Source organism: Anastrepha obliqua, chromosome 2, assembly GCF_027943255.1.
Source record: "Anastrepha obliqua isolate idAnaObli1 chromosome 2, idAnaObli1_1.0, whole genome shotgun sequence".
NCBI lineage: Eukaryota > Metazoa > Arthropoda > Insecta > Diptera > Tephritidae > Anastrepha > Anastrepha obliqua.
Genome location: NC_072893.1, coordinates 106,313,585 through 106,341,264, shown reverse-complemented (window position 1 = coordinate 106,341,264; position 27,680 = coordinate 106,313,585). Strand labels below are relative to the sequence as shown.

The following is a 27,680-nucleotide window of genomic DNA, read 5'->3' as shown; positions in this document are numbered from 1 at the left end:
ATATGCGAATGAGTAAAATACTACATATTTATTTATTTTAAAATTGTATATTTTTGTGTCCATTTTACAGGGTAAGGTAAGATGTGTAAAATTAAAGTATTTTCGTATGTACTTCACTTACACATATTGAATATATTACATTCTAGTGGTTTAGAAACAAATTATATCGTTGTTTTAAAGGCTAACCTTTCTTACAATTAGCCTAAAAAATTACCCATAATCATTAACCCAATTTTATAATAGCAAACATTAAGCTACATGCAATATACATATATATAAATATTTAGGTACAATACAAAATAATGCAAATTAAAATACAGTCACTAGACAAGATATAAATTTAAACATTTATCAGCACTAGGTTTAAGATCAAACATTATAAAAATAAGTTATGGTTGTGTGTTTGACTTAAGAAATAAAAAAATAAAGGTGGAAAATTCCTTACTTTAAACGCCATTGGCTTTTTTATGTTTTCCATGTATAGAGGGCTCATCGGATTAATGTCAGACTCATCCCGAAAGAGAAGTAGCTTTCCCACAGCAAAGATTTTTCCAAAGATCTTGAACTGAACTTTTGAATTTCTAACAAGAAATTGTCTGTTGAACAAATCAAAATCCTCTTATCTATTGCACTAAAAATACTACATGCGTAAGGGGAAATACGTAAAACACACAAGTAAATACTATGTACATATATGCCAATGAACCATGAATTGCGACAAAGCATAGTCTAATAATTAGTTTTACACTGACGAAGATGGCGGCGGCATTAGTGTACTATTTGAAATTTGTGGTTCTGAAAAATTCTGTGGTTGATGTTGCTGCTGCATCAATTGCATATGTTCTGCCAAAGGCTGATGTATATTGTTTGTTGGTTGAAGTGTTTCTCCAACCGCTACAGCAGTTTCAGAAGGGGCAAATCTTTGTAAACGCCCTGTTGCCGGTTCCATATGTATGCCATGTATCGCCTGTGCATGTTGTCGCAGTGCATACATTTGCAAAAAACCGGCATCACATTCAGAACATTTGAAACGTTCACCAGTGTGCCGCCGTATATGAGCTTTCAAATCGTTGCTTTGGGCAAATCCTCGACCGCACTCTTCACATTTAAAAGGTCGCTCGCCGGTATGAGTGCGCATATGAATGGTGAGATTATAGGCGCGATGGAAACCCTTGCCACATAGATTGCACAAGTTAGGTTTAGTGCCTGTGTGATACCTGAAATAAAGCATAACACAATACTTATAAACATAACTTAATTTAAGTAAGGTAGCAAATAAGAGCAAAATCAACCTTTCATGTATTTTAACATCAGTTGCGCGTGGAAAGCCTTTTCCACAATATTGGCATTTGTATGGCTTTTCGCCATTATGACGACGCATATGGACACGTAGATAATCGTTTCTTACGAAACTTTCTCCACAAACTGAACATAGGAAATTCCTTCGGTCACTGTGATGACCCTTCTCATGTTCACGGAGAGCTTTCCGTTCTTTAAATGTATCATCGCAAAACTTGCAGGCGAAAATACGATCAGTATGCATTAAAACATGTTTGCGAAGATATGTTCGACTTGTAAACTTTTTGCAACAATACTCGCAATCGTGCACCTTATGCGCTTGGGGATCGCTTCCATGTCGAGAGTCTTTGTGTTTTGTTAATTCTACTAAACGCGCAAATGCACTACTACATTGATCACATTTGAATTCCTTCGTTTGATGCAAGTTCATAATGTGTTTTTTTAAATGATCACTTCGTGCGAAACGTTTCGGGCAGTACGTGCATGCATGTCCCTTTTCCTCAACATGTGTCAACATGTGACGTCGTAGATGACAATGTCTTGAAAAAGTTCGTTGACACTTTGTGCAACGGTTTTCTGCATTAGCTGTTTCATCAACTGCAGAATTCTGGGCGAGAAACTCATCAACAACTTCGGTAATACGCCGACGTTCTGCGGCGTCTTCCTCCTCCTCCCTGCCATTTGTGAACGATTTCCCCTTAAAGGCAGATGACTTTTGTATGCTCAAAGGAACCAACAATTCACGTTCTTCTTTAATGACATTATTAGAAGCTGGCGATTTACTTTGTTCCCAATCGGGCGACATGATTGTTATATCGAAACCATCCACAGAAACGTCGACTTCGCACTTAACTGTATAAATAAAATTACGTTAAAAACGTTTATTTGTGTATATAAAAAAATATTTACCCTTAATATCAGGCTCGTGCTCTAATTTTAACTTAGGTAATATGTCATCCGGAATTTCCATTCCATCGTAGGCTTCATCATCGCTCGAAATAGGATTAGTATCCATGTTAACGTCGCTTTCAACCTCCCCAGCCATATCCTGCCCACATTCAAGAAAATGAGAAGGTCCCAGAAAGCTGTCGTTGTCTACAGCACTCAATTTCTTCTCCGACTTCAAGTCAATTCCTGGCACGTCCCTAGTTGAATTATATCAAAGGGATGTTACAACAACAGTGCGAACCAGGTATTAAACATTTTGTTTGATTACTTTTTGGCCGTCACATTGTGATTATTAATATTTTGATAAGAAGTTTTGGGAAATGTTTTTTGAAGTTCGAACAACCCACAAACAAAAAAACTCAAAAAGGTTTAACTTACATTTTCGCCTCATTTTCTTTTTTTGTAGATTGTTGCCCTTTTTTGACTAAATGGCTTGTAAGCTCGATTTCTGGTTCCTTGAGAGAGACCCTAGTGCTAGGTTAGAATTGTAAAAACATAGTTAGTTACAATGTTAAATACTGGAAAACCTAATGTTACCTTGTCGCCTCGGGTTGATGGTGTACGTTACGCATGTGTCGATTTAAATGTTCCCTGCGTGAAAAGCGTCTGCGGCATATTGTGCACTGAATATCCAATGCAATACCAACACTTGGGTGTTTGTGGACCAAATGGCTTCGCAATTGCCTCATGCGTTCGAAGCGTATACCACAGATGCGACACTGCAAATTACTATTATGATGAATTTGCTTGCGGTGCTGCCGGAGCTCCAATAAATCAAAAAACTTCATTTCGCACATTTCACATGGATGTAAACTGAGTATATCAGTCTGTGTACCATATTCTCTTCGCTCACTGGGAGTGACGACTGGCGACTCAACTTTTGTATTACACCGAAATTTCTCTTCTGCCCACCCCATTAATGAATTGTAAGACTGTTCTACACGATGTTTGAATTCATAGGCAACACGGGCGTTTCCAATACAACAAGTGCAGATTTGTTGCGGTAATTTAAGATCGGCCGCTATTACAGGATATCTCGTGCATTCTGATAAGATATGTGCTGCAGTTACCCCACTGATATGAGTTTCTTGGAAGATAGAAAACAATTCAACATTTCCTTGCAAGCAAACTCGGCAAATGCGGTCAGAGTTCGGGACATCGGCTCCTAAACTAATGGTTTCCATTGTTTGAACACTCTTTTAATCAGAGAAATATTCAAATATTCTCCCTTTCTTGCTACTTGAGACAATTTGCAAAATTGACGCCAAATATTTTATTCTAATAGGCTCAAAGCCATAACTTTTTCAAACCACAAATTCACTCTTGCGTGAATATTACGATAACTTTACATCCAAGTGATGAGTAACTATTTTGTTTATCAAACGATAAAAGCTTATGTACGTGTATCATATAAAAAACTAATTAATCGATTATGAATGCAAAAGGAAAAGTTTATTCCAATTTCTATCATTTTTTTAAGTAAGTAAAAGTATATTATGACATAACCGGATGAAAGGAGTTTTATTAATATTATTATAAATGAAAATATTTCAGAAAGATCACGTTATTACAGAAAGTTTTATTAACGTGTGCCCGACCGCTTCTAAATAGGTAGGAGTTAAACCTGCTACAGTACTCGGAATGTAATTGTGCCTAAGTAGCGCATTTACAGCTGTATTCTAATGGTCAATGAATGGGATCCGGATAGACATTTTGGATGCAACGATGTTATCCTTATAGAGATCTGGTTCAATGTGAGATCCGTTTTGTTTTTTGGCGTTTGTTTTGCGGATTTTGTAATTGGTAGCACTGTCTAGTGAATTTATACATACGTAGATATTTGGTAATTTTTAAAATATTTTGTTTTTTCTTGTGCTATTTTGTGTATATATGTAGTTATAGTTTAATAATTAAATTTATTACTTAATAGGATAATTTTATTGCTTCCCATGGATTATTTATGTACTTATATATTTAACCAATTTCAACCTTCTTTTTGTTCTCCCTAACTTCCTTATGTGAATTGAAAAGTTAAACAAAACATATCTTAAATCATTCAGAAATAAATTGATTTTTGATTTGATATTCCAGTAAATGTAAACGCGACGTAACATAAACGACAAATTTATAACATTTGAGTGAATTAATAAATGCGGCGTTCGTCCGAAAATGTATATTATTTGCAGGTCCTTCATCCTCAATTAATGTTGTTTTCTACTGTTGCGAACAACAGCAGTTTTATATCAGTGCTGTTAACAACCATAAAAATGTTTCGGTTCGTTCCTGTGGGTAATGATACGGATACTAAGCTGGATAACTAAAGAAAACACGTTATAGTTCAAGGTGGATTTATTAAGGTGACAGCATTCACCCAGCTGAATTTTTCGCCGTAGGTATGGCGAGAGTCTCGAGCAACTGTCTGGCGTAGACGTCAACAACCTAATAAGGTTCCTAAACCGCACAGACTGGATATAGTCCTGCTGCAAATAACTGTCAAACAATTTGGTAACGAGGATGTGGCAACAAAATGGTGCGGAAGCGCTAGTTGGATTCTGGATGAATCACCACTCTAACCAACCAACCAACCATGGCTTACGTCAAATGATATGCTTTGTTTGTATGTATTGGTATGTTCACATTCGTATGTTTACATTTGATTACTGATTTTGACGTGATGCTTGGACCAAACGCAACAACAAATACATGTAGGGTTTTACTTATATGTGTTTGCTGTCACCTGTAATAAATTCGCCTTGCTATAGTTCTTCAGTTTTGGTTGGTGGTCTTTATTAAAACCCTTTGTACAACTTATTTTCATAACATGCAGTTCACTCTGTATCAAGTCCACATATGTTTTGTACAACGTGGAACAGCTGATCAGCTGAACCGTGCGGTTGAATTAGTTTTATAATTTTTCTGTATAACTGTTTATACAATACTTTAAGAAAAATAAATTAACAATTTGCTCAAAATGTCGAAAATAATGTCTATGGGCGTAAAAGCTTGTTCACCTGCACGCATTTTTCTTCGATTAAACACAACTCCAGCCGTTACCAATGTCTCAGTTCAAACGCATATGGAGCAGCGGCAACAGTTTCATCTTACGCCATCCTGTAGTGAAATACGAAAATTGGCAAGGCTGCGTGTTGTGGACAACAGCGAAATAGGAAAACGTGCTATGGCAGAGGGTAAACCACCACGCTGCATTCACGTCTACAATAAACGCTCTGTAGGTTATATTGGAGATAAGGTGTTAGTTGCCATCAAAGGGCAAATGAAAAAGGGAATATTAGTTGGATTGAAACAAAATCAGAAACCGAAAATTCCTAAGTTTGATAGCAACAATATAGTGCTAATTGATGATAATGGTAGCCCACTGGGAACACGTATACACGTTCCAGTTCCAACAATACTACGAACAATACTAAAAGAAAAAACTCAGGCCAAGGGAGCAGATTACACTAAAGTTCTAGCTATAGCAAGCAGATTTGTTTAATTGGTTCTCGCTGTTAATACATACAAATAAAAAATATTCTTAAATTCTATGTTAAAATATTGACGTTTTTGATTAACACGTTGGTTGTTGTTGTTGTTATAGCAGCATAAACATTCCCCATACACGTGCAGAGAATGCTGCTGGAGTGACAGTCTTTGGCCGGCTAAAAATTTGCGTCGTTCCGGTAACGTAAATAGAACCGACTGTCGTGGGTCAATTAAAACGTTGGTCTTTTGCGTGGTTGATCTGGTGAAGTACTTTCTCCGTCAAGCTCTAGTTGATCTCGTTTCCGTTTTTTGCTGTGCTCATGGACCAACTCGCTGACACTTATTTTGTTGGATTTCATTTGCAGCCAGTTCGTAAACTATGTGAAAGGATTATATATAGAAGGAAATGATATTGAAGTTATTTCTTATAACTTTACCTGTGTATTTGTTTTGACGCCGGATTCATACAGTTTCTGCTCTATATCGTCTAAGCGGTGTTCTGGTTTTCCATCTTCTGTAGTGTTCTTTGAAATGTCAAGCAAATGTCGCACACGTTGGCGCATTGTTTCAAACACAATCCGGCCCACAATGTGATTGCGATCATAAGGAGTCAAGTATCGTCCATATTCATAAAAGTAAGGATGTAACTTGCCCAACTCAATGTGGGTTGTTTCTGCCTCACACACCGCTTTATGTACATTTTTGTAGATATCCGGCACATGTACTGTGAAATATGGGTTATTAACTTTCAGCTCCTTTATGTACCACAAAGGCAGATTCACTGTGCGCCCAGCATTTAAATCATCCGACTCCGCACCCGGATCAAGGAAGCCTGTGCGATAAAATGCAAATCAAATGTCACGATATTTTTTCGATATTCACGGCTGTTCTAAATTTGTACCCATTTTCAATAGTTTCGTGTTAACTTTGGATTCGACCTTTTCTTGAGTTACGAAGATGTCTTCGACAGCATAGTAATTTGGAAAATAACTTTGTTTGTTCATTTTTCGCGGCGGATATATATGAGTGCAAGTGTACAAAATTGATGTAAATTTGTAATTTATTAATAAATTGCCAAAATCCAATGCGTTTGGCGCGCTACGTCTCAAATAATCGCGACTGTGCTTGTGAAGAAACAGATGTTTAAACTACATACATCTGCATATACAGATATCTTGTCCAATTTATCAAGGTACATTAATGTGTTAAGGCGTATTTACATATATCAATGCAGTGTGTCAGCTGTTTAATCTCATAAACCGTGAAATCGAATACACATACAAGTATATCGAAATGAGTATATCGATAATTTCAATCAAGTAATGTATACAGCAATTTTCTTTCAATCCGCTATATAAAACTCCACCGCAACTTACTTTTGCGTTTGTTGCCGCTAGCGTGTTTATGTGCCAACACTTTGGCTGGTGTTGTCAAATTGTCAAATTACTCAACCCCGTCTTTCAACGCGTTTGTGTCTGGTAATAGCGTCTATTTTCTTATCTTAACATGGTTTGTGGCTGAGCTTTCCTTTTCTACCACGATATATTTGCTTATAATGTCTAAGTGCGTGGACCGAATTTAAAAATTATAACACGCAAATGTAGTCACTATATCAGCCTTTTGATTTATATTACTTTTTATAAATTAAAATTAAGAATTAATAGCAATATTTAACGTTAAAAATGCACCTTTTTTGTATAAGCTTGAAAAAATGCCCTATTACAGACGCTTATTTCACTTAAATACAAACACAGAAAAGTAACGAATTCACTTATAAACACTCTTTATTAATTGAAGAATTGATTTAAAGCTATTTTCACTAAATAATACTACAAATTCTATTAGAATTTTATTATTACAAATGTTCTTCTAAACGTTTGTAATGCCGTGCAGAATAAATGTGAGGAGCGAACTGTCAAACGAACGATGAGAGAGAGAAGAACAAAGCGAAATGAGAAAAACCCAGTCAACATAAAGGGAATAACTCTTATATTATTATCGCGCGATTTTTAGTCCAAATTTTCGCCTGCGGCGCTTTTTTGCTTTCAAATATACATGCATACATGGCGAAAATTTAGGCGATTTTTATTTCAAATTTTCGCCTGCGGCGCATTTTTGCTTTCAAATATACATATATATTACAAAAACAAATATTTTTACAAAAGCTGAAAATTTGAAATAAAAATCGCCTAAATTTTCGCCATCGGCACTCATAACTTTTAAGATAAAACAACATTTTCATAAGTGCTATGAATTATAAAACCTAAGTTAAATGCTTGCTGGGTTGTCGACTGCTGTATTCTCTTCTCTTCAACTGTATTTCAGTACAAACTGCAAATGTGGGCGGAAAAAACCTAATTTTTAAACTTCTCCCGGGGGTTCTATAGGGACCCTAGGAGGTTGGGACTTTCACAGTTATAATGGTGTGACCTTGCTCTTTCTAATGGGCGTGGTGGGGGGTGCCACGCCCCCTCCCCCTCCGCCCCCCATTCAAATATATCGTGGTAGTAAAGGAAAGTTTTTCCTGGTTTGTTAATATGGAAACAATTTGAATGGCTGCCGATGGCTAAAATTTAGATATATGTATATATACCCATATATAAGTATACGCAAACGAATTACAGTCAGTTTAAACACAATCATACCAGCAGTAGTATCAGTTTTTGGATTTGGAAGAAACGTATTTACACGTTTTTCTCCCATAAAACGTCTCTCTATAATTTCTCGGAGTTCGCTTACTAAGTTGCTAAACAAAAGTTACAAACTTATGACAGCACAACTCTCTTGCCTTATTTAATTTCAATTCTTAAACACTTTACGTATTTCTAGACAACTCGCAAAAACTTCTGGCAACTTCTGTGTTGTCATTTGGCATTCGTGTTTTTTTTTAGTATCTCATTCACTCGGTATTACCTATTGGCCTCGCGAGACGTTCCAGCATGCTTGACTGAGCTTTGTGTGTGTTAGTGCAGTCGGGTGTCGTCGTGTCACACATACTTGTTGTCGGCTTTTGAATGATGAAAATCAAAAATTTTTGATATTAGCGTCAATCAGCCGACACGCACACATATAAAGTTCTTGTCAAACAATGTTGACCGTCACCAAAGGCCATATGATGGAAAGAATAATGAGGTGGCGCCTATCGTGGTCCCGTTACTTTGCGCTCAGCGAATTTGACAACTAGTTACGGGATTTTAGCTCCAGTATGGCCAGATTACCATTTTCGTAACTTGATTTATCATTTTTTTTTTGTTATTTTTATTATTTTTTGTCTCGGAGTTTTAGTTCTTTCTTCATGACATTTTTCTAGCTGTTCTAATTAAAATGTCATGTTTATAATTTTGTAAAATATACATTTTTTAATAATTATTTTAATAATTCACTCAGTTTTATTTAGCTTTACTTTTTTTTTAACATCTGGTGGCATTGCCCGCGATTGCAGGTGTTGTTGGTGTTCTTCTGCTTTCGGCAGTCAAATCTCTCTCTCGCTACTGCAGTGTTGCCTAGCTTTGGATATAAAAACCCACTAAAATGCCCATTCAAAAAAAATAACCCAACAAATTTTTATGCGTGACAAATTGTCTTTAAAATGTGCGTTTTCTTAAATAAATGTGTTATGCTTATGTATAATTTAATTTATGAGTTTTTTTTTTAAGCGAGACTCTTTTGTTAAGGGAACGACTTTTTTGCTATACTTGAAGTTATGTAACTAGATAAGGTACTCTTTTTGTAAAAATGTCAGTATGGTTTCTTTAGTATTTTCTGGTATTTTGTTGTTTATTTTTACAATGAATATAACTCTTAATGTTCTATGTCTCACTAAGGATTGATGACCGGAAGAAACGATTACACCTCTATGGTTTTAATTCGCATTCAATAAATTCAAAGGCTTTTTAAAATGTGTAAAAAGGTTTTCAATCTTAAGAAGAGTTGAGAGAGGGGCATTTAATATTTTTGCATAGCCTTAAATGGAGCCAAAAATTAAATTTGCACTTTCAAATTATCAAATTTTATAGGAGTAAAAAAATTTTCATTAGCAATAAAATCTTCTCAGAGTGGCCTTTTTTAAACTTCTTTTGTATAATAATACAGTTTTTTTTAACCTAAAGTTTCGCTAGCCTTAAATTAAAAACAAAAAGAAACAAACACCAAACTTAAAAATTGTCGCATTTTTGGTATAAAAAAGCACTAAATTTATTGCGAAGAGCAAATGGTTGGCAATACTGCACAACTCAGCAAACGTGACGTCACGTACGCTCTGATGGGCGCAATCTTCTTTCTATCATTCTTGGGTATTACCTATAGTTATTTGTCACACTGCCCTCCGCTTAAGTCTGATCGTCTCGAATAGACACCAAATTCTTCGATCCAACTACCTGGTGAACTATTCTGACTTTCCCCTGCCCAGTTTTGCATTGCTGTACGAGTATATCATATACCACATCATTCAACCTTTTATTCACCTTGCATGGACCTTTCCAGGATGTTTGCAGTTTTGGAGGAGCTATTTTTTCGGATTATAAAGATATACCAAGTTACCTACATACATCTTGCTGAATATTTCAACCATTCCATCTGATTGCAAGGGTTGTGTATGTGTTTTCTGAAACCCCTTCAAGTAATACATAAAAATATTGTATAGGTACTAATAGACTTCCTTTGCCTTTATATAACTGATTATGTCCTCAAAAGCTAGTCACCGAGTTCTGCACAAAAAAATTCAGAGTGGTTTTGGCCTCTTGGTTTGGTAGAGCGAGTTCACTTTGGACCACTTACTTTCTTTCACCATTTCAGTTTTAGATGACCTCTCTTTGGCGTCTTTCGCTTCCATGATCTTTTTTAGGTCAGTATCATTCAATTGACTTCTTATTGTACCGGGTTCCTACTTCTCATCGGGTGGAAGTGCATTCATCTGATGTCAACTATTCGCTATTCGGATCTCTCGACCTTGGGAAAATTCTTAAACTCTATACCACCAGGTCACCGAGGTCCCCTATCATTTGCGGGACGTCCTAAGCTCGTCTTCGGTTGACATTCTACAATGGCGTGCAATATAACCAGTCTTACCGCAGTTGTAACACTTTATATCCGAGTTTCTGGGTCGTGCAAATTGAGGAAAGAACTCACGCATTAACCTCCTCATTGTCTCTTCCAGCGAGAAACGTGATAGACTTTGTGCACTGGCTTGCTCAAGACAGCTGTTGTTTCCTGTCAGCGCAAAGACATTGTTTTAACAAAAATCCCTTTCGGTGTCGAGTATGCTCCCCATTTCATATGCGAATCTCGTATACCTCTTATGAATGACTGATTGTTGTTGTTGTTTTTGAGGTGGTTGAGCATTTCAGAGCTAAATATGCTCCTAATTAGTGACCAGCACCGTTTTACTACCATTATCTCGTGTGATGATGATGTCTTTTTTTTTTTTTTTTTTCAAGTCAGATCCATTTAGTGAGGTCCAAGTATAGCAGCAAATCCTTTATCTCGATGTCTGAGATCACCTTAATTTGCTGTAGGAAAGGCTTACCGAAGGATCGGAGTCGTGCCCTGGCTAGTCCCGGACATTCACATAAATAATGGAAAAGACTTTCCTTCGCCCCTTCCGCTTGACAGCTTCTACAGATAGGATTGAAGGGTAGATTGAGTCTAGCTGCATGATCCCCTACTTTCCAATGCCCTGTAAGGGTTGCAGTGATGCGTGAAATGTTTGGCCGAGAACATCCTAGCAGGTCATTCGTCCTTTGGATTTTGTGTGACGGCCATGTGTTTTTTGTTGTAATACATGTAGGTATTTGCTTCCATCTTCTTTCGGCTAAAGCATGATAGTGTGAAGCAATGGATGCTTTTAGTGTGTTCAGTGGGCTGGAGACAGCCACCGCCTCTGCTATGTCTAGTGTCGAGCCCTTTCTTGCTAGCTCATCCGCTATCTCATTGCCCCGTATGTTCCTATGACCGGGAACCCATATCAGGGTAATTTCAAGCCAATGGCTGAGCAGTTTCAGCTCCTCTCTACACTCTAGAACCAGTTTGGATGAAATGTAGTTGGAGTCTAAGGCCTTAATAGCTGCTTGACTGTCTGAGAAGATAGCTACTCTTGCACCAACTTCCTTGTAGAGTTCTAGGGATTTGCATGCTTCTCTGATCGCTAAAAGTTCTGCCTGGAACACGGTGGCATAATCAGGAAGACGAATTGATTGAGATAGGTTGAGTGGCTCCGAATGGAAGCCAGCTCCCACACCACAGTTCATCTTAGAACCATGTGGTATAAATTTCGATATCGTGTCTTCCAATCACCTCTCCTTTGCTCCACTCGGCTCTCGGTGGAAAACGTACCGTAAAGCCTTTCTTGAAGTTTAGGTCGGGGATTGTGTAGTCTGATCCGTTTTTGAGCAGCGGGGGTCCCTGTAGGAGGATCTTACTGTGACCGTACGACCTTGTTGTCCAGCCTCCTATGTCTCTGAGTCTCACCGCGCTGCAAGTAACTATTGTTTTAATGTGTAAATCTAATGGCAATAGATGTGTTAGTACATTGAGCGCTTCAGTAGGACTGGTGCTAAGCGCTCCTGTAGTTAACATACACGCTGTTCTTTGTATCTTGTTCAGCTTAGTTTTGTTGTATTTCCTTTCTGTTGCAGGCCACCAAACCAGTGCCGCATATGTTAGTATTGGCCTTACAATGGCTGTGTAGGACCAGTTGGATAATTTTGGTTGGAGACCCCATTTTTTCCCAACATTCTCTTACACTTTGCTTTCTTTACCCTGTACTCTACGTTGGACTTCCAGCTGAGTTTGGGGTCCAGGATAACCCCTAGGTATTTTGCCTGTTTGGTTAGCGTGAGGCTGACGCCGTTTAGTTTTGTGAGATTAAAGTTTGGCACCTTGGTTTTCTTGGTGAATAGCATCAGTTCAGTTTTTCTCGGGTTTACACTTAAGCCACAGTCCGTGGCACAATTGCTGAGTAATACCAGAGCTCCTTCCATAATCTCACTGATTGTGGTTGGAAACATTCCTGAAACCATAAGCACTATGTCGTCCGCGTACGCCACCACTTTAATTCCCTTTCGGTTAAATTTGGTGAGGATGTTGTTGGCGACTAGTAACCACAGCAGAGGGGATAAGACCCCTCCCTGAGGGGTTCCCCTGTTGACAGAGCGTTTTATCGTGCTGCTGCCTACCTCACCGATGATTATTCTAGTTTTGAGCATGTTCTCTATCCATTCGTTGAGACCTATGTCTATGCCTAACATGTTAAGAGCCTCAATTATAGATCTTGTCGTAACATTGTTGAAGGCCCCCTCTATGTCGAGAATGTGAGTGAATGACTGGTACTTCATATTTTCCACGAAGTTGGAAAAGTTTCTGCGAAGTTTCGTTCGCCAGCTCTCACGCATGCGAAGGCAACTACGCTGACGTTTGCGATGGGATTTGTGACGTAATTTGCGCTGATATTTGTTACATCTGCAATGAAATTAACGACGACTGCAATAATATTTGTGACGGAATTTGTGATATTGCAGCCATAATCACATTTGTGTCCACTTCCGGTGATCGTCCTGGTTTATCTGGCTTCTCTTCCACTGTAGTGGATGATTCTTCAGCTTCCAGCTGAAACATATATTCATCTAATATACATTGATGTATTCTACTTCCATAGCCTCGCGCAGCCGTGCTTGCAACTTGCTTTGTTTCTTGAAGTTGACAAGCTACACTGCTCCAACTGCTTCTTAACCCTCCGATGTTCATATGGGTCTGGCCAGACCCATTCGATCTTTAAATGTATGTAGATCTTTTATTTTTAATATCTGAGACTTCTTAGTCCATGACTTCCTAAAATGTAGTGTGCTAAACACAATGAAGTAGCAAAATTAAGATTTTTGCTATATTTGTTGTAAAAATAATAATTTTAAACTAATTTCGTTAATTAAGCTCACATGGGTCTGTGCAGACCCATATAAGCTTCTCATGTAAATTGGTTAACCGTTAGGTGTAAACAACTAAACTGTTAGCGGAGGCAGCGGCAGAGATAATTTTTTAGTTGACATTTGAAAATTAAAGTGAACACGTATTTTTTAATTAGTGGGAAGTGTTTTTTTAAATAAAATGGAACAACTAAATATGGATGAAGTTGATGTGATGACGCGTTTGCTTCGTAAGCTAAGTGCAGCAAATGTGAGTCAGGAAGAACGTCAGCGACTTCAGGTACAAATTGAAGAAATTATGGGACAGGAGTCCGATCCATTTGAAACAAGTGGCGACGTAGAAGATGACGAATATTTTCCAGATGAAGATGACTTCGGTGAAGCATCAGATATAGAACAGGAAATCGAGTTAGAGGCTGTTCTGGATGAAAACCATGATGATATTGAGGATTTGTATAGAGAAGCTATCGCCCTTTAGGCTTCAACCACAATGGAATCATGCACCACATCTATTACCCAGGGCCTTATATACAGGTCGAAAGATGGTAAGATGTGGAATTCAAATCCTCCACCCCCTGGAAGGCCTCGTTGTCACAATGTTACAACTTTTGCTCGTAAAGGGCCACTACGAGGAGCGTCACCGAGTCATAAAGCTCTTTTCAAGCTATTGCTGTCTCCTGAAATCGTAAGTATCATTGTGCGGGAAACCAACAGAAAAGCCGTTGAAGTGTTTCGTCTATGGAATGAAAAGCATCCCAGTAATAAACAGCGTTCTTGGGTAATGACTAACGAAAACGAAATGTATGAATTCTCAGCCAGCGAAAGAATTGTGGGCCAGTTACAATATGCCAATTTATAAGGCCACTATGTCATTGAATCGGTTCAAGAGCTTAACTACTTTCATCCGTTTCGATAACAGTGGTACTTGTGCTGAGAGGTTGAAGCAAAGCAAATCTGCTGCCCTCGACAATGTATGGCTCATGCTGATGGCCAATTTAGAGAAAGCATACACTCCGGATTGTCATGTAACCGTCGATGAACAGTTATTTCCATATCGTGGGCGCACTCGATTCACCCAATATATTCTGAGTAAGCCAGCAAAATATGGCATGAAAGTGTGGTGGATTTGTGACTCTGTTTCAAACTACCCTTTGAAAGGTATAATTTACACCGGAAAACCACCAGGTGGCCAGCGAGAAACGAATCAAGGTGAACGGGTCGTCATGAAATTCATGGAAAATTATATGGACAGCGGTAGGACTGTTTATGCTGACAATTTTTTTTTCAACATACAACTTGGCAGAAATGTTGATGGATCGTAGAGTGGCTTTCGTCGGTACCGTAAGAAAAAATAAGACCTTCATTCCGCATGAATTGCTTAACCCGAAGCGTGATGTTATAAGCACTTTATTTTGTTATCACAATAATAATATCGCTCTGTGCTCGTATATGGCAAAGCCGAAAAAGCCAGTAATTATGTTATCCACTGCCCATTACCGTCAAAGCACCGATCCATTGAAAGGATTCAAGCCAGATCAAATTTTGGACTACAATAAATTTAAAGCGGGGGTAGATACAATGGATCAAATGTTGACTGGCTATTCGTGAAAACGCTCGACAAACCGTTGGCCACTGGCAATGTTTTATTATATGCTTGATATTGCCGGTTTGGCCTCATTCATCATCTATGACGAGCTGAATCCGGCAAAGCAGAGTGATAAGAGGCGCTCATTTATCATTGATTGACGGCAGCTAGTTATCCCACATATGACGAAACGGGCGACTAACCCCTTAGTATGGAGGTTTGCTCATATAAGACAAGCAATGAATCTTTTCAATATCAAAACAGTCAAAACAGAAACTTTTCAGATATTAAGACACATTTAGTAAAAGGCGTAGATGTGAGATAAATCTTTCACATCTGTCAAAAGAGAATCCATCGAACTGTTACAGCCTTTAAGGGGTAACACCACTCTACACGCGTAAAATAAACACGATTTTTAAAGAATTTTTTTGTATAGAAGGAAAGGGAAAACAATCACTCTGATTTGGGAAGTTATTACTTGAGTCAAACCACGTCAAGTGGGCCCCGAATTTTCCATCAAATTCCCGATTTTAAAATCAAATGCATTTTTGGATAGGGAATTTGTCACATAATAATTGCTGTGAATAGTTTTTTTTTATTTCAATTTTTGTTTATGTTATTAACAATTGAATTTTTTTGCATGATATTCTTGTAAAATCAATATCTCAGAAACTACAATTGATAATTTGATGAAATTTATTTCGGTTATCGAAAAATGTTTACTCTACCGATTTAACGTTCAAAGACTGTGTATTTGTTGAAACAATAAATTTTACCAATAATTTTTATGAAAATTCGCAATTATTTTTGCGTTCTTCACGCTCTAAATGGACAATATTACAGTCAGATTAAGCGCACAATGCTCACCTTTAATAATCTGTAAAAAAAACTTTGTTCATCCAATCCGTTCTGAAGATATCGAATTTTTTGTCAGTCGAGGCACTATGCACGAAAACGAACTTGCATGAACATGGCTTTGCAGAGTCCTACAGTCGCCGCAACTTCTAGTGTCAGTGTGCTGTGATTCCTAGTATGCTCACAGGGATGTAAAATTCAAACAATATATCGGTAAATACATTTGCAAATCATGTCGTATGAAGATACATAGAGATGGAAGTGTTACTGAAAGTGCAGCGTATATACGTCCAAGTCCACAGTGGGTATAATCTTGATATTTATATATTATACATATATTGGGCATTGAATAGTTATTATTTAGGAAAATAAAGTCAATAAGTTCTCAAAATTTGTGACAGAAAATTTTGATTAATTTTTTCTAGTGCTGACCAAAGAGCAGAAAACGATGAGTCTGAAGTTTCTTCTGATGCAGAAGAATGTTCGGTTAGTGAAGCTAATTTTGAAAACCAGGAAATTCAGAATAACATAAAATTAGAAAAGGTGAACAATATTTTAAAGGAACTTGGTGAACCGACACTAAAAAAACGACGTTTTTTAAAATTAAGTGATATGAATGTCAAAGAGATAATAGTAGAAATCATCAACGAAAAAAAAATACCACGGGAGTAAATATTCAACAAGGAAAAAAAAATTCAATTCAGCATTTGTGGAGAATATAAAGACTGCTTTACGTGAGAAAAAAAATACAAATGATAAAATTCATGCAAGCTCATTTTCGTGCGTAGTGCCTCGACTGACAAAAAACTCGATATCTTCAGAACGGATTGGATGAACAAAGTTTTTTTTACAGATTATTAAAGGTGAGTATTGTGCGCTTAATCTGACTGTAATATTGTCCATTTAGAGCGTGAAGAACGCAAAAATAATTGCGAATTTTCATAAAAATTATTGGTAAAATTTATTGTTTCAACAAATACACAGTCTTTGAACGTTAAATCGGTAGAGTAAACATTTTTCGATAACCGAAATAAATTTCATCAAATTATCAATTGTAGTTTCTGAGATATTGATTTTACAAGAATATCATGCAAAAAATTTCAATTGTTAATAACATAAACAAAAATTGAAATAAAAAAAAACTATTCACAGCAATTATTATGTGACAAATTCCCTATCCAAAAATGCATTTGATTTTAAAATCGGGAATTTGATGGAAAATTCGGGGCCCACTTGACGTGGTTTGACTCACTTATATACTAAAATACAAAACTACAAAGTTTGATCGAAAAATTTTACAAAATGGCGGCATTGGAGACATTTTTGTAATGTGGTTTCTCTTGAAGGAGCTCCGCGGCACGCAGCACAGAGGGTGCAAATTTTATCTGGAACAAAGCAACATTTTTTTTCTTAATCTAGATAAGAATAGCTAGAGAAACACGTAGGGGATTTAAAAAATATTTATTTTTGTGGAATTAGCAAGCATTTGAAGGAAAAAAACTCTATTTTGGACTAAAAAAATGGCACTTAAATAATTATAACAATCGTTTAAATTAATCTATCGAAAATCCCCTACGCTCTTCTCTTAAGAAGGTTATTATACAGACGTAGTGAAAAACCTGATTAAAAATATTTAAAATTGTTTGAGTTATGCTGCGTGCCAATTTCAGAAAACGTGTTTTGAGAAAAACGCGTTTAAAGTTTGGAAATTTGGAGAAGTCGTTAGGTAGCAGTCACTAACGCTTGGTTAAAAGCTTAAAATATTTATGAAATAAACTTCGGTAAGGTATAAAACTTTTTGTTCTGTATTTTAAAAGGTTCAAAGAATTTTTTAAGCTTATAAAAAAAAATCATTTTTTTGAAATTTCTACAGTGGTGTTACCCCTTAAAACAAAAACGAAGCTCCAACGTGAAAGACCCTGTATAAGTAATACTACTATTAATAAATTTCATTCTGCTTCAAGTTCGGTGATTATACTTTTAAGTAAATATTACGAAGCCACAGAAGTGTTAGGGCGCATAAAGCTTCAACAATTTTTTATGTATTTATGAAAATACATATGTATGTGTATATGCCTGCACTTATGTATATTTGAATAAGAAAGTGTATTTTGAACGTTTGTATAAGTAAATATGTACATACATACATACATATATATATGTACGTAGGTCTGCCTTTGGTTTTTAACTAAAGTATCAGACTGAATCGTCGTGAATGAAAACTGAATGAAAACAAAAACAAAGGCAAGTGAGAAGAAGAAAGGAAAACCATATGACAGCAATCGAATACAACCCCCACGGGCCATGCGCAAAGCTTTCGGCGTAAGGACATTTTCGAAAGTGCATACATGCATACATACAAACATTAGCAAAAGCGGCTCAAACGATGATTGCACATTTTCGAAAAATCAGTACTGTTCAAGAAGTTAAAGAGTTATATACAAGATTTCCAGAAACCGCATAAAATATTTGTAAGAGTGAAAATTGATTATAACAGTACAATAAAGCAATAATGTGTATAATGAGTTAAAAAAGAGTTGAGAAAAAGCAGAATTTCAAAACTATTCAAAAATACCTACAAAATTAATTATAATATGTCGTTTCGTATGGGGTGCTAGAATATATAATAAATTGTTGAGTTTTACGGAAAAATCAATAAACGCTTTTAGCTAATATTTCTACATAGCCACTGAAAAGGCGTATTCAAAGCATTAAATAATCTAAAATAATCCTTTAAATACATATTTATGTACATATTTGTTGCAATATTTTGGGGAATTGCAAAAACTAAAACCACATTTACTTCAACACCAAAATTATTGTCAAGCGTAGGTGAAAATCTGTATCTTGTATATGCATTAAAAGTGTGATGTTGTTGCTGGGGTGTGCAATACGCATGTAGTTGTCCCAGCTCTTTCGATCACAACACAATTTTGGAAAAGCCGACCGAGCAACAACGGAGACAATAACAAAACAAATCAAACTGAGCTCCTTCGTGCATACTTACATATGCGCACACACACACCTCCATATACTTATGTATAGAAATATCTATTGTATGTGTGTGTATGATTTTATAGCATCCGCATCGATATTTCGTAACCGCCCATTGTGCCCCCCTTATTAGGTCAGCGGTGCATTATCTTCCTTGTTCGTTGCTCGTCTCCCGAATTCCAATACACACATAGGAACAAAGGCAAAGACGAATGCGAATGCAAAGCAGAAATAAACGTGAATTGTGAAAATTGCACGAAATCAATTCTCAGCACCATCTTAACGGTTTTATTCTTGTGCGTGCACATGCACTTGGCATGCAGCATCGGATCGTTGAATATTGGTAACAAAGAAGAGTGTCATTATAGTCCGGAAGAGTGGATAATTGAAATTGCTATAGAGAAATCAAACAAAAAAAGTGAAAATTTATTTAGTTGGTGCAGTTTATACGGGGTTGTCGTATTTTAGAAGTGATACTTCACGGCATGGCAACATCGACATCGGCGGCGTCAACATCAGTGTCGGCGTCGGGATCGGCATCGGCATCCACCTCGACTACATCGTCATCCGGAAACATGGGCATTGCCTCCCCCTCGACTTCGGTTATATGTGAAGAGATTTTTGATGAGACCGAACCATCTGCTGAAGGTAAGTGAGGAACGTGTATGTACATATGTATGCATGTGTTTATAAAATTTATCAGCTGTGTATGATAAAATAATGACCACATATTACAAGGTTTGACGATATATAGTTATCACTATATACCTTCTACTCAAATATGAACGAGACGGTATCAATAAAACGGTCCGCGGATGACATATGGCAAAAATAATTTTTTTGTTTTTTTGGTAGGACTGTTATAAGCTTACATGGCAAATTTCAGCGTGATATGTCACATAGTTCGTTTTCTGTGCTACTGTAAACAAGTCAAGCTCGAGTGTGTTCTTCGAATTCTCTTTTATGACTTCAATTGTCTCAAAATGTTTTCCACGGAGCGGCAACTTGAGCTTGGGAAACAGGAAAAAGTCACATGGAGCCATATCAGGCGAATACGGTGCTTGCGGAACGATATTAACATTATTTTTGTTCAAATAATCGCGAACAAGACGTGATGTGTGAGCTGGTGCATTATCGTGATGCAAGAACCATGATTTGTTGTCCCACAATTCCTTCCTTTTAAGACGAATGTTCTCGCGCAAACGCTTTAAAACGTCTAAATAATATTCAGCGTTAACCGATTTTGCGATTTGTGCGATTTTCTAGCACAATTTCCTTTACTTTTCCGATGTTTTCGTCGTTTACTGATGTTGCTGGACGACGTTCATGAGGCAAGTTTTCAACCGATGTACGTCCCTCTTTGAACGATTTGTACCACTGAAAAACACGTGCACGCGATAGAGCAGAGTCCCCATAGGTTGTCTGCAACATTTTTAAGGCGTCTGAAGCCGAAATTTTGTTGGAATAACAAAATTTCAAACAAATTCTTTGAATTTCCATCGTTAAATTCGAAGAACACACTCGAGCTTAACTTGTTTACAGTAGCACAGAAAACAAACTATGTGACATATCACACTGAAATTTGCCATGTAAGCTTATAACAGTCCTACCAAAAAACAAAAAATTTATTTTTGCCATATGTCATCCGCGGACCGTTTTATTGATACCGTCTCGTTCATATTTGAGCAGAAGCTATGACATACATATTTCTTGAACACTAACACTAGTTTACAGTAAAAAAAAAAACACCGAATAACCAGACCATCCAACATACCCCCGACAGTCGGTTCTACGTTACCGGAACGACCTGGATTCGTTATATACATATATCCGGCCAAGGACTGTCACTTCAGCAGCACTCCCCGTACATGTATGGGGAATGTTTTTGCTGCTCCAACAACAACAATCCAATTCCTGTGTGAGCTCGTTCACTAAGTACAAAAGTTCATAAAATTTTTTGCTGTCACGTAATTTTCGAGACACAGCCAAATAACGGTTTTGGGTAAACGAAGCAAAGATAGATCACAAAAAATTGTAATACGAGGGTGACTATTTATATTTCTGCCCTTGCTCCTTTCTAGTAGTGTCATGTATAATATGACGTTTCCCAGCCTAGTAACTGGAGCATCCGTTAGCCGATCAAAATAGAGAATATATCAAATTGAAAGTAATGAAATTTGCTATCTTCCGTTTCTGATGAACTAGTTAGCCATTACATATTTGAAAAATATAATAATACTATGCACATAAAAATAAGGCGAAACAGCTACCAACTAAAACATGGCTTGAGACCCAGTTGTCACTTCCGGAGCAGTTTGTGCGTGTTATATTCGATTGAGGAATAAGTTCATAGCGTTTTTTATTTTACAACGATTTGTTTGCTGTGTGGCAAAGGGTAAGTATTCATTCGATAGAATTCCTTCTGCTCCGTAAAACTATGTTAACTGTATTTTTAAGTTATTTAATTTTTTATTAGTTTTCAGGCTTAGAAATGGAATACCCATGAGGCAAAAATCAACATTTCCGACACCTGATCTTCTTCGCTTTTCATTGAGGTTAAAAAGCTGCTTCTGAATTCGATAAAGAATGTCTAAAATCACTTTTGAAGGAGAACGGTTGCCAGGTCACTCATGAATTGGCGAAAAAGATTAACTGCGATCATAAAACGATTCCCAATCACCTTCATTCAATGGAATTTAACGAAAAATTGAGAGCCTGGATGCCTCAATGAAAGCTCAATGAAAAAAACAAACAAAGTCGCCTTCAAATCGCGGTCATAAACAGCGCTTTTTGTACCAAATCGTCACGGGAAATGAGAATATGAAGCGAAGAAAGGAGTGGGTGGCTCCAAGAGATACGCCAAAACCAAGAGTCAAGCCGGATCTTTATCCAAAGAAGATCATGATATGTGTTTGGAGGGTATTGTGCACTGAGAAATACTCGAAAAGAATGCCCCGGTCAACAAGGAGTTCTTCATTGCCTAGCTACATCGTATGAATAGTTGACATGGTCAAACCATACTCCTTCACGACAACGCCAAGTCCCATGTTGCACAAGTCGTCAAAGCTGCACTCCAAGTGCTCGAATAAGAGATCCTTCAACATCCGCCGTATTCTCCGGACCTTGCACCTACCGATTACCATCTTTTCAGGTCTCTGTCAAACCATATGAAGGGCGTTACCTTCGATAACAAAGAGGTCCTTAAAAACTTGCTCAACAACTTCTTGAACACCAGACCAGGCGATATTTGGCTGAACAGCATCAGAAAATTGGACGAGAGGTGGAAAGAGGTTGTAAACAGCAAAGGCGAATATATAATTCATTAACTTATTGATGTAACTATTGTTTTTTGTTTAAGTAAAAGTCTTCGATCGCCGTAGCCAAATAGGTTGGTGCATGACTACCATTCGGAATTCAGAGAGAACGCAGGTTCAAATTTCGGTGAAACAGCGAAATAAAGAAAAAGTTATATTAAAATCTTAATTAAAATATGCCTCCAGTGTATTTCTATTAAAGTTTTGTGTTGCTGAGTAATTTTAAAAATTTATTTATTTGCAGATACTACAGACATATCCACATGCTTATGCATGTACGTATGTGTGTACATCTGTATCTATAGAAAAATAATTGGCTTTACGACCTCTTTAATAGGCTCAGATGACTACTATTTGTTCGTTCGTTCGTTCGTGCAATACCTGCCCATCCACTCGACACGTCTGTCGAATCACTTGAGACACGTCGATGCGAAGGCCTGGACGCATGTTGCACAATGTCATATCGCCTCGACTTGTCGAACGATATCTTTTCAGAAGCTAAGGTTAAAAACGAGAAGTTCAAAATTGGTAGCAAATTGTTATAATAAAATTAAACAAACCAACAAAATCGAATGTACAAGTAAAACAACGAACTTGAGGGATGAACGCCCAGCAGGGCAGTTGCTCACAAGTATGTGTAAGCGCAAGACTTTTGTTTACATATATACACGGATTTTATTTACATATATACATATACATATACATATATAGTATAGTATATACTCTGTGTGCAAAAAGTAAGGTGAATTTGGTTGTAAAATGAAAAATCTTTATTTATTCTTGTAAATCAATTTCATCCCCTTTAAAATAATCCCCTCTCGATAAAATACACTTATGCCAACGAGTTTTCCTATCCCCGAAACATGCCAAATAGTCCATTTCCGGTATAGCCATCAGCACCTTCTTCGATTCAGCTTTTATCTCCTCAATCGACTCGAAACGCGTTCCCCGGAGTGGCCTCTTGAGTTTTGGGAATAGCCAGAAGTCACACGGAGCCAAATCAGGCAAATACGGCGGTTGCGGCACGATATGCGTGGAATTTTTGGCGAAATGGTCACGAAGAACGAGTGCAGGTGAGACGGTGCATTATCGTGATGCAAAAACCAAGAGTTGTTGGCCCATAATTCTGGTTTGTTTAGACGAATTGCTTCACGTAAATGACGCATAACGCTCAAATAATATTCATTATTAACAGTTTGGCCAGGTGGAAGGAATTCATAGTGCACCACACCACGAAAATCGAAAAAAACTGTCTTCATGACCTTTATTTTTGAACGACTTTGACGTGCTCTTTTCGGTCTGGCCTCGCCTTTAGCACGATATTCGCTTGATTGGTCGGTTGTTTCAGGGTCGTAAGCATAAATCCAAGTCTCATCTCCCGTAATGATGCATTTGAGCTTGTCCTGATAGTCTGAAAGCATTGTTTCACACACATCAACGCGACGACTTTTTTCCAAGAAATTGAGAGTTTTCGGTACCAAACGAGATTTGACTTTTCGTAGGCCCAAATGGTCTTTCAAAATGGTTTTCACAGATCTTTCTGATATTCCGATCATATCAGTAAGGTCTTTAACAGTCAACCGACGATTTTTGAGCACTAACTCCTTCACTTTATTGACGTGTTGGTCATCTGTTGACGTCGATGGTCGTCCGGAGCGCTACAAGTCATCAACACGTTCTCGACCCTCTTTGAAGTCTTTGTACCACTTATAAACATTTTTCTGCGACATGGTCGAATCACCAAATGCCTTCTGCAACATGATAAACGTTTCCGCAGCCGAAATTTCAATCAAATCAGACATTGTAAAAATCGAAAAATGCACTCTTGGTAGTTTGGTAAACACAAGCGTAAATATATTACTGATAATGACATTCACATGAAAGTTGGCCCAGATGTTATTAACAGTGCTGCCAACTCATGAAAAAAATACTAGAGCGAAATTTTAATCCCACGAAGTTTGACAAATAAATTCACCTTACTTTTTGCCCGTGTAACCCTTTTTGGGTGTTTGACCGAGCTCCTCCTCATATTTGTGGTGTGCGCTTTGATGTTGTTCCACAAATGGAGGGACCTACAGTTTCAAGCCGACTCCGAACGGCAGATATTTTTATGAGGAGCTTTTTCATGGCAGAAATACACTCGGAGGTTTGCCATTGCCTGCCGAGAGGCGACCGCTTTAGAAGAGTATTTATCTTAATTTTGGTGTTTTCACAGAGATTCGAACCGACGTTCTCTCTGTGAATTCCGAATGGTAGTCGCGCACCAACCCATTCGGCTACGGCGGCCGCCGCATATAGGGATACATAATACACATAAATTCGTCTGACAATATAATATAACTAAAATATACTAAATTAAATGAAAAAAATAACTACTTATTTACATCAAATACAAGTATTATAAAATATATTTATAAATAAATTATACATAATTTTATTGCGAATAAAGGCAACTAGCGCTAAAGCTACATATAAGCTCATTAGAAATGCTATTTTATACTACATAAGTAACAAAAAAAAACTTGTATGTATAAATAATTAGAAATAATTTTTTTCAATACAAAATTAAGAATCGATTTACTTTTGCTCGATATGGCCTTGAGACGGTCTAGAAACGAATCGTAAGCTGACCCGAATGTGACTTGGTATTTTGGCTCATTCGCGGACAATGGCTTTTTTCAGTGCCTCGAGACTGCTGAATCTTTTAGTTCGGACTTTGCTCTCCAAAATGACCCAAAAAGGATAATCCATCAAATTCGCGTCTGCTGAATTTGAGAGCCATTGTGTGGACGTTATGAAGCTCGTAATGATGTTTTTTAGCCATTCTTGGTTCACTCGAGCTTTGTGAGATAGTGCCGGGTCCTGATGGAACTTCTGGTCTGCCACCGAAATGTTTGTCCGCCCACGGCTTCAAAGCAACCTCCAGAATACTTTCCCGATAATATTTCGCATTTACCTTTACCCCAGGCTCGATGAAAACGATTGAAAAGCGCCCATCGGCGGGTGCTGCCTCCTGGTGGCCAATCGATAACTAATTCTCGTATGAACGGTCGGTCAAGCTCGAGCTTGACTTGTTTACAGTAGCACAGAAAACAAACTATGTGACATATCACGCTGAAATTTGCCATGTAAGCTTATAACAGTCCTACCAAAAAACAAAAAATTTATTTTTGCCGTATGTCATCCGCGGACCGTTTTATTGATAACGTCTCGTTCATATTTGAGCAGAAGGTATAACAATAATATCCGAAAACGGCACGTCTTTGATGATACGGTAGACGCTTTTGTTGCAGTTTTGATTCACTGCCTCTTGTTTTAGGTTCCGCCTCTGCAAAACTTCTTGAATGGAGTAAAGTGCAATTCAAAATAGAGTTACAGAATGCACATCAACCAGTTTCTCACTCTGAAATCACATAAGTTCTACACCAAGTTATGGGATAATGACTCAATCCAAAAATTGAAAAAAGGCATTCCATATACATATCGCTCTTTTACTACAATAGTATACAATTTTTTTTTTAAATTAAATATGCAGAAATTATCCCAATTTCTTTTTTTATGATGTGTAAAAAATGCATGCCGATATTGATTAACTGTATCTCATTAGATGAGGTGCTTCACATTACTTTTACTTCGGGAGGCATAACACATTGAAAACTTTGAAGATGCTTTTCTGGTCATTTTGGTTTTTTATTTATTTAGTTCATTTAGTTCATGATTTATAAAGTTCATTAAATAAATGTCTACATTTTGTTCAAGCTTATTAACACAGTTTTTAGACCGAATTTATTATTACAGTCAACTTCAGGCCTTTATGTACACAAACATTTTAAGAGGCTTCCTACGAAGCATTCAATAAAGTATGAATTCGCAGATTCTACTTTAGTAAGCAGATAAAAAATGAAAAATCTTCGTAATAAGCTGACAGCTGCATTTTTCATTCAAATTAAAATTAAAAAGTGAAAGTCCAACCAATGAGTACCGAACAACAACTATGGCAGCAAGAGCAACTACTACAGCAAGCGAAGCTGTGATAACATAGAGATCACAAGTATGTACTCGTATCTATCCATGTACCTGTGTGCATACCATAGTTATGACAGCCAGTTGGGGACAGCAACACTGTTGGGTAGTTCATAACAGATGCAGTCTGTTTTTTAGTTTGTTGTGTCCTCGGCGTCAATAGCATTGCGGTCGTTGTGTTCGTTTTTATTATTATGCTTGCTAGGCCGTGGTTACTAAACGCCTATTTACTGCTGTTGTTTTTCTTACGTTTAGCAGTAGTGTTCACTGTTTGCACTGCAGATAGAATATTAAATGGGAATATTTGATGGCAGGTCTATCTTATAAGTTTGTTCTATAGTTATATTAGAGTGAGACATCTTTCGAAGGGGAATTATTTCTTAAGTTTTCTTGATTCCACTATAGAAATTTATCATCGTTCGTACAGTAACAAAATAACGACGATATCAAAAATTGTTGAAAGATATATTATATTTCTTGTGCTTATAATCGTGTCTTTCAACTCACTTCATATGCATCGTGCATATATTTGCTTCTTAATCAACATCCAAATCGGCCAATACAAAAAACTACTCGGCAAAAATCGCTTAGTTCTTGACTACTGCGCCAAAGAAGTGGAAAAAGAATGTAAAAAGTTTTGAAGTTTAAAAAGCTGGTGGCTAAAACTCTAAGGTCATCCATTGGTAGGACGTTTTTTGGGGGGGTAGGAGATTAAAATTAAAATGTCTGAAATATCATCAACAGCGCCGTCGCATCAGTGGTATGTGGGGCATGTTCCCACTCACACTATAACATTCCTCCTCTCGGCTGATTTCCAACCTCGGACCGCTGTAAGCATTTCATCAAGGTAGAGCCGAGTTTATGTCTATTGACACAACCAGGTAACTGCGTCCAGGTCCCTCTTTTGTGGACTTACGCCAGCGATAGTATCTACTCCTCCCACTGTTGGCACAGCGGAAAATTTAGCCCAGTATTTACGAACTAACGTCTTGTCTTCTGTCTGATGTTATTGTGAGTGGTTGACTCAAACGTCGGCGTTTGTTGTCGTCTTGCCCAGAAACAGTTCATCTCCATGACGTACTTGCAATTATACCTGCTGCTGTGCCTTGCGCTACCATTCAATAAATTGAAGTCGTACCATTATTTTTCCAGGAAACGCTCGAACCGCCTCGCACCTAGCACTGGATGAGCACATGTTCTGTGCGAGGTTCATAGGACTAGGTGCGTGTCCCAAAACTCTTTCAAGTATTGCACGTTCTTGTG

At 37.4% G+C, this 27,680-nt stretch overlaps 4 protein-coding genes across 6 annotated transcripts in view; 2 read left to right on the top strand and 2 right to left on the bottom strand.

Moving 5' to 3' along the window:
• Positions 1-27: 27 nt before the first annotated feature.
• On the bottom strand, positions 28-3,597 carry LOC129236759 (zinc finger protein 239-like). The gene is made up of 5 exons (XM_054870957.1): positions 2,785-3,597; positions 2,626-2,721; positions 2,209-2,444; positions 1,293-2,151; positions 28-1,217 (listed from the first exon to the last, which is right to left on the bottom strand). The coding sequence occupies exons 1-5, from the start codon at positions 3,429-3,431 to the stop codon at positions 743-745; spliced, it is 2,313 nt and encodes a 770-aa protein (XP_054726932.1). The 5' UTR covers positions 3,432-3,597; the 3' UTR covers positions 28-742.
• A 1,505-nt stretch (positions 3,598-5,102) lies between these two features.
• On the top strand, positions 5,103-5,800 carry LOC129236761 (39S ribosomal protein L14, mitochondrial). The gene has a single exon (XM_054870959.1). The coding sequence runs from the start codon at positions 5,219-5,221 to the stop codon at positions 5,741-5,743; it is 525 nt and encodes a 174-aa protein (XP_054726934.1). The 5' UTR covers positions 5,103-5,218; the 3' UTR covers positions 5,744-5,800.
• LOC129236760 (DNA replication complex GINS protein PSF3) lies at positions 5,704-6,861 on the bottom strand. The gene is made up of 3 exons (XM_054870958.1): positions 6,632-6,861; positions 6,168-6,562; positions 5,704-6,107 (listed from the first exon to the last, which is right to left on the bottom strand). The coding sequence occupies exons 1-3, from the start codon at positions 6,732-6,734 to the stop codon at positions 5,961-5,963; spliced, it is 645 nt and encodes a 214-aa protein (XP_054726933.1). The 5' UTR covers positions 6,735-6,861; the 3' UTR covers positions 5,704-5,960.
• Positions 6,862-6,918: 57 nt separating this feature from the next.
• LOC129236758 (centrosomal protein of 164 kDa) overlaps positions 6,919-27,680 on the top strand; it is a 46,936-nt gene continuing 26,174 nt past the window's right edge. Inside the window, exons 1-2 of one of the 3 annotated variants that reach the window (XM_054870953.1) lie at positions 6,919-7,049; positions 19,214-19,728. In XM_054870953.1, the coding sequence (XP_054726928.1) occupies positions 19,566-19,728 (163 nt within the window). In that variant the 5' untranslated portion in view covers positions 6,919-7,049; positions 19,214-19,565. The remainder of the gene's footprint in view (positions 7,050-19,213; positions 19,729-27,680) is intronic. The other 2 variants (XM_054870955.1, XM_054870954.1) reach the window with 2 other exon arrangements.